Source organism: Puntigrus tetrazona, chromosome 20 (assembly GCF_018831695.1).
Source record: "Puntigrus tetrazona isolate hp1 chromosome 20, ASM1883169v1, whole genome shotgun sequence".
In the NCBI taxonomy this organism is placed as follows: Eukaryota; Metazoa; Chordata; class Actinopteri; order Cypriniformes; family Cyprinidae; genus Puntigrus; species Puntigrus tetrazona.
Genome location: NC_056718.1, coordinates 20534633 through 20542577, shown reverse-complemented (window position 1 = coordinate 20542577; position 7945 = coordinate 20534633). Strand labels below are relative to the sequence as shown.

At 38.7% G+C, this 7945-nt stretch overlaps 1 protein-coding gene across 2 annotated transcripts in view; it reads left to right on the top strand.

Annotated features, from left to right (window-relative positions):
* The first annotated feature begins 328 nt into the window (after positions 1–328).
* Positions 329–7945, top strand: part of nkain2 (sodium/potassium transporting ATPase interacting 2) — a 131621-nt gene continuing 124004 nt past the window's right edge. Inside the window, exon 1 of one of the 2 annotated variants that reach the window (XM_043220489.1) lies at positions 329–1277. In XM_043220489.1, the coding sequence (XP_043076424.1) occupies positions 1224–1277 (54 nt within the window). In that variant the 5' untranslated portion in view covers positions 329–1223. The remainder of the gene's footprint in view (positions 1278–7945) is intronic. The other variant, XM_043220490.1, reaches the window with a different exon arrangement.

Here is a 7945-nt window from a genome sequence, read left to right as displayed (position 1 = left end):
AAGCTAATATAGGCTAATTCTAAAGTTTTTAAAACAAATATTTTTTTATGTTTTACCTATTTTTTATTTTTTTATTTTTTTTTACTATTATTAGGGTATTGTTGTTGTTGTGTTTGACCATGTAGGCTAATACCTGCAGTCAGTTATTGCGAAATAAATCCCTCTATAAACAGCCAAAACTACACGGTACAAAAGTCTCTACACTTATAGAATCTTACGAAACGAACTGTTATATCGCTAACTAGGACAAGTCTTTTCATTGTAGACTTTGAAACCCGAGGGCGCCGTTTAAATTCAGACCTGGAATTTCCTGAGGGCGAGTGGAGCAATTACAGCCCGTTATATATCTGCATCTTGCCCAGTGACCCCCAACACCACACAGTCATTATTTCCATATCGTGTTGCTCTCACGCCCACTGAGAGAGGGAGCAGAGAGCTCATCCGGCGCATTGAGGGACGTCCAGGTCCTCATCTGCGCTCCGTACAGCATCAGCACCAGCCGCTGCGTGAGAAACAAACCGAGTCGCATCCCCGCGGAGAGCAGCCCCGCGTGCGCTTCATTCAATCTGGAGCGTCAGATGGTGCAAGATGCACCGCTTCTTTGTCCTCCTCTACACACGGGCTGTGCAAGTTAACGCTGGAAGGGACCAGTAGCCTAGTATTTGAGGCACCCGTTTCAGCTGCGCTGAAAGGTTCCTACAGGACGCGCGCTTGGATTATTGTCCTCGTATCACCGTTCCCGTGGATTTCCTGCTGGGCAGCTAAACACGCGCACCGCGGCTTCCAGAGAAATAAAGCGAGTCGCTGATGTTTAAAATGTGTTAATTTGGTTTCTTTTTGTCGCGAGGGAGGAGCGATGAGAGCGTAAACAACACTGGGTGGCTTTGTTTCTGAGACACGGACCCGTGGAAGATCACACTGACATGTCTTTCAGTGCCGGATTGGGAGCTACCGTTATTTCTCCACTAACTTAGGGAAGTGCTGTTCGTATCTCTTTGACTTTGCATATCAGCTCGATTCTACTTTTTAACAAACACATGCAGTTTTCTTCGTATCTTCTTCCTACGTGGTGGAGCGCTTGGGATGCTTTCGTCGGAAGGGCGTATTTGATTCGCGTCTGTCGCCTTTGGAGTGAAGAAAGACCCCTTTAAACTCGTTGCCTCGGCGCTATCTTGTGGAGTTACAGCGACCCACGTGGAAACACGGACTCGAAGGAGGACAAGATGGGCTGTTGCAGTGGTAGATGCACGCTGGCATTTATATGTGGCATGCAATTGGTAAGTGATAACGCTCAAGTCATCTCTAAACCTGCCGTGATGGTGATAGCTCGTGGGTTCGAACCTGCAACCTTCCAGGTGTTGATTTACCAAACTGCATAGCGATCTAATACAAAAACTTCTATATTGGTGAATAGGGACGGCCCGTTTGGATTGGAGCAAGCTTGGGTGAAAGTTCATGGAGGGCTTGAACCTGCAATCTTTTTAGGTTTCTCGCTTAGGTTTATTCTGGATGCCAGTGTCAGTGATTTTATACAGTTGTGGAATTATGTTTGACTCGTGGATGAGAGTAAGTCACTCGTAATGGTGCAGAAACTGTAGAACTCGAACCCAAGTGTCCACCCGACAAGTGGTCAGTGATACGGCACTAAGATGTACGTGGCCGTGAGTAATCTTAGTGGAAATAATATGGGGCTATATGTAGAAACCCTGCCTCGTTATATTACACCGGAGGGATGATGGTGCTCATGAAGGCAGGGCTTGTGTCGTTAGCCTGGGGCCACTATCATTTATGCTTATCTTCCCACTACCACGGGTCCTGACAGCCAATTAGGAGTTTTAAGTTAAAGAAGCAAAGCCAAGTCTCATTGACCTACTGAAGCAGAAAACGATTACTTATTGCTTCTGCTTGGTCTTGAGAGGGTTATAACCGTCAGAATGTTTTCTAATCTAGTCCCATTTGGAAAGCTGATTTCAGTCTGGTGTTTGTACAGAAACGTCGCGCTTTGAGAGAATTCGCAGAGCCGAGTAATTTTACTCTTCCTAGGCTATCTCTGTGACACCTTTTGAATCACTCTTTCAGTTACAGTAATGGATAGTGGCCAGCGACCGTCTCGCCATGCCAACCAGCTGGCATGGTGAATCAGGCGTGCGTGATAGATCACATGACAACTGGCAAGCGCGACTACACTAATCCAAATGGACGTTTGTAGGTTAATGTATCACGCAGGTCATTAACCCGAGGAATCGGCCGTAGTTGGTGATGTCACCACCTGGTGTCTATTAATCAGACCTTACTCAGTGTTCATGACTAGAAGCCGGTCTTTGAGCGGGATGATGTCATAAGCGAGTCATTTGAGCGGGCTGATATCATAAGCTTGCGAGATACTCTTGAGTAGCTGTTGTCTTATAATGCGATTTGGTATAGTTTAGGATTAGGGTGGGTTTTGAGCGGTTTGATGTTAAAACTTTGAGGGGCATTCACGTTTTTTTCTGATCTGAGCCCTCTTTTGTCTTCGCTGTGTCTCTGACCTTTTCCGATCCCCTTTTCCCAATGTTTGCTACTATTCTGAGAGAGAGTTCATTCTGAGCACAACTGAGATGCCCTCAGTTGAATGCTCTTAAGGGTTGGAAAAAACATTGTTGTATTGCAATGTTTTTTATTTGTTCCTTTTGTTCCTCTTGTCAGTAGTGTTCTCGCTCTTCATGAGGACGAGAAGGGTGATTGTATAGAGAAAAAAGGTTTTTATATGTCCAGAATCTAAGGTTGCGATGCCTTTAAGCGTAATTTATCTCCACGTTATGGGTAACAGATTAAAGTAAATGGCAAATGCTGGTCGCTGCCACATTTGGTTTTATCATGGAGGTTGAAGTTAACTTTGGTGGACTTGATGTTGCAAAATGTTGTGTATTGACGTCCTTTCGCAATTAAATCAAATACTTTCTAATGTTCAATTATGTTTATTTGGTGCTTTAAGTAAATATGAAAAGACAGTTGGTTCTGAGGCACAGCGATCTGTCATGACACATTAAAGAGCAAACGATATTTACATTTCTTAAAAAATGATGCGTTTTGATAGCTGTGACCTCGTTTAATGCCAGAACCTGCTGTGTTGTCAGTGTCCTCTTTACAGCATTTTTTTTTTTTTGTGAAAACATGATGAGATTGCCATGGCTTGTTGGACATAGCAACAGTTACTAAGGAGAGCGGGTTTCTGATATACTGATATCAATTTAGCCACTGTAATTGGTAACATTAAAGGTGGCGATAGTAAAGAAAATGACAAAATGAAAGCAATTATATTACTGCTTAAAGTTAATATATTCCACAGTTTTCACAAACAACTGTATGTTTTTACACAGAAACAGGATGTACTGTACAAGGTAGTGTTGGGGAAAATAAAAAAAAGATGCATTTGCCCTTATCCACGCTTTTCTTTTCAAGAAAGAAAGAAAAAAAATTATTTTCTGTGGTTTGCACTGTGGATACTGTATATAGTATTTAAAATTTTAATTAAGAGGGAATTATTTAACTTAGAAATCAAAGTTCTTTCTTTCTTTCTTTCTTTCTTTCTTTCTTTCTTTCTTTCTTTCTTTCTTTCTTTCTTTCTTTCTTTTTTTCTTTCTTTCCGCTTTGCATTGGACTACTGCAAATTGTCTACAGATTAATCTTCTAAGAAACTGATGTATCTTCTGTGTTTATAGTCGTCCATCTTGGCCAGCGATATAGAACACCCATGTTACATCGCGGCATGAGTTGCTGTAAATAAAATGTTTGTTACTCTTTTCTTCTGTTGGAATGGCTGTCGAAAAAAAGGAATCAAATGGAGCAAATGCACCCAGCTCTGCTAAATTACCAAGCAGACCGTTTTTTATTGCCTAAGGCTAAAACACAGATAAAATGTCCGTAGTTAAAGCATTTATAAGAGTTTTCTCTCTGGTGGTTTTTGTGTCTGGCAAGTATAAATGCCTGTGGTCCAACAGTCTGGCCTGGAGGCCCAACGTTCTGACATGGAAGCAAAGAAAAGAATATTGTGTATAGTCAAGGGATGTGTTTATTGAGATTGCTCAAAGATGCATTCATAGAAAAGACATCTGGTAAAATAGTTTGACTCTATTACGGCTGATGAAAAACTTGATATCCGTTGTCAAAGCGGCCCTCTTAGCTTCAGCCTCTGACAACCTCCCTATGGACTGTCTGAGGCATATTGTACGGAAAGATGAATACATCTGGTGAAATCTGCTCGTTCCAATTGGCTGCCCACAAGGGAACTTCTGGGAATCAGGCGTGCACAAGTTTTTTTTATCAATCAGTCGGAAAGATTTGTTTACATGCTACCAGATTGCTGCTGATGTTGCAGGCTTATGGCATTGAAACTCATAAAAAAAAAAGTAGCTTCAACTTGAAATAACTTGTTACCCTGCTGGCTATTTTTTTGTGTTTAGTCAGCTAATATGTTTTAGTTGTCACTTAAATTAACATTAAGTAACTAAAGATTTTGAGTTGGCTACACAAAAATATTTAGGCAGTGGGGTAAGTTATTTAGAGTTAAAATATTTGGTTTTACAATGTAAAGTTATATTGTATTATATCAAGAGTTTTGTTTTAGACATCCTGTATCTTCTGTGATGCCCTGGAAGAAATGCCTCAGATTTCCTTGTTACCTTTCTGTGTTTTTGGGGAAACTGAAGCATCGTTATCTGAATGTGTGGCGCTTTGTTTCAGGCCGGTCTGTTGTTGTGGCTGCATCGATTTCAGATTTATCTGCCCTGCACACCCTTATCAACAACAGTTGGTCATTTTACATGTTGGGCAGAAGGCTGTCTAAGTGGGCAGTTCTTGGCCGTGATAAACTACAATATGCAGTAGATTTAGCGTCGATAGTCTATATATAATCATGTTGTAAAACTATTTCTGTTTTTAAAGGTTTTGTTTCTAAATGATTTACACGATATGCTAAGTAATCAAACTAATTGCAATTATTATCAATGTTTTATAAATAAATACATTTGAGGCAACTATCCCATGAACGAAGATAATTCAAAGATGTTATTGTGGCAGAAGAGTTTAATAGACGTCACAGAAAGCGCCTTTGGAAGTCAGTATATTGTTTGTTTTATTTCCATATCATTGAAGTCTATCACAATCCACAAAAATCTATTAGGCATTCGAGTTTGTCCATCTGTCCTTATTTGTGTTGTGCTGTCTGCTCTCGGTTAGTGTGATTTGGCAAGTTTATTGTAGAATAGCATGATTAAATGTTCAGTTTTGTGCTTTATTTGTTTTTGTAATTAATTGCAGTAGAGTACGACGTTAAATAAGCTACCTAAGTTTGTGTTTACCCAAATAACTTTTGAGTTTGATTGTTAACTCAAATGTTACCTTAGGAGTAAAACTAGAATGTGTAAAAAGATCTGTTAGATTATCATTGGCGAATAACAGATCGGCCAGATACTCAGACACCTGTTGTTCTTGAGGTCACGAAGTGAGTTCATTTCTAAGCTCTCTTGAAATGTTCTACACCTGGTGCAGAGCATTTCTATAATTGCTTTGTTTTCAAACTGGTATGAATGTCTGCTGTCATTTTTCCTCTCGGAACAGCACAAAGACAAAGGTTTAATTGTTGTTTTCCTTCATCGTAATCAGCTGTGTGCAGGAGAAAGACTTGTGCTCTTGAAATTAATTACTCTCCTGAATGCAGGTGATTTGCCAAACATACATTTTTTTGAGGTTAATGCCATGTAATATATTTGATTAAGTTTGCCCGTAAGCATGTAAAAGTGCTGCGACAACTCTTGTTTTTTTTTTTTTTTTCGGATTGGAAGTGAACGGACTCCTGTAAAGCACTCGAACAGACCCTTTGCCAAACAAAACAATCACATTGGCAGAATATTATTCTAAATTTCTGCAATGCCTTTGCGACGTGACCTTGATTTCCCAAAACTGACAGATGGTTTAGGAAGCCGTTTTGCATAATGATTCCAAATATTTACATATCTCATCAAAGCATTGATGCCATAACTCTACCATGTATGAATGAATGTTTTTGTACGCCATGAATTTAAACTTGCTAATTAACTTGAGTTTTTAACACTCTCTTACACCTCTACACCGTTGAAGCTATTTTTCAGGTTGCCTAAATCAGATTTTTGTGCACCATTTTGTTGATTATTTTGCATTCTGTTAGTTCCATGCAATCTCATTGGTTGTTAATACGATACCTTGAATATTAAGCGTTAAATATTTACATTTCCGCGTTTTGCCAACATATTTATCCAAAGAGACTTGCATTCAAGGTGCACATATTATCAGCTCTTACTTTTTCTAGGAACCAAACCCAAAACCATTCACTAACGTTTAAGGCAATTAAAAAAATGTTCTGATTGGCTGTTATCGTGAAAGCAGCTTCATGTCCGTATGTCGCTGGAAACCTTTGGCGTCGTGGTTGGTGCGAATCCACTGATTTGTTATGCAAGTGTGACTGCTGAATCAGATCGCTTTGTTTGCTAATATTTTCATGAATTTGACAATAAAGAATCCCAGATTGACAAGCAGGATGGAGACAGAATAATGTAGTGAAAAACCAAAGCTCTTTGGCTTTGTGACTGCGACTGAAGAGCTGCCTCTCAGGGAAAAGAAGTCCTTGATATTTGGCGAGTGAATTGAATTGGCTTCTCCACGCCACAATCCAAATCTAAAAAGGCAGAAAGATTTAATGGCTTTTCAGATGTTATAAATCATTCCCAGCTTAACAAAACCAATAAACACAAGTGCCTCAAATGTGCGATGGGAATAAGTCTTTGCTGCAGGACATTTTTTAGACGTCTCTCCCTCCGTCTGCATTAAATTAACCTTTCTTTTCCGGCCCCGGATGCCTCTTTCGCAGCCGTGAGATTTCAGAGCACAAAAGGTTACACTGATGATACCTGTGCTGTGCTGCACGCTATTTGCCAGCTTCCCGTTTGATTGAGGCGAGCCGTAAACATTAGCGGGAATGTCTCCTAGCAACAATAGGTATAAATGTTGGAATGTTGCCCGGTAGCTGAACACGGAGGCTCCAGACTCCTCATAGTTGCCCTTTTGACCCGTCAAAGCCCGGAACGGTACAAGAAATGCGTTATGTGTATCATGATGCCTTTTGGCTGGTTTTGTTTTCTGTAGGTATTTGATTGAATTTGCATTTTATGTTCTTGGCACAGCCTTTCCAACCAAGCCGTTCACATAATAAAGTGCGCAAATCACATTAATGGTTATTTCGGGACAGGTTGCTGAGAATACAAATAGATTTAGAAAAAAAAAATTGGCTTTAGATCAGAAAGATCTTTACAAAGATCCTTTTAAGTGGCTTATCTGACAGACTTTAAAGCTGAATTGTGTGAATTTAGTTTATGAATCTAGTTTATATATAATATATAGTTTCAGGGTTACTATAAGTTTTATTTATATATATATATATATATATATATATATATATATATATATATATATATATATATATATAGACAGATGTTAGCCCTATCAAACATTAATTGTGATTAATTGCATAAAATAATACACAGAATGTTATATTTTGTATGCAGTTAATCGCAATTAATCATTTGACAGCACTGATAGATGTTAAACAACAGAAACTAATTAAAATGACAAAAAACAAAATAAAATTATTTGTCTTTTTTTCTGAATATTAACCAAAATAACACCTCAGTCATACTAAACACTGAATACTTTTGTAGAAAAGTGTTTAGCTTATTTAGAATGTATAATAATGAGACAATATTTTATCTAGTCACATTAATTATTTTATGTCAGTTTTACTGTGACTAAATGACATCTAATTTAATTGAAAGCAAACGAATGACATTTAGTTTGATGATGAAATGTAAAATTAAACGAAATATTCACGTGTTATATATTATTTACATATGTTAGCAAAAACATGCAAAAACTG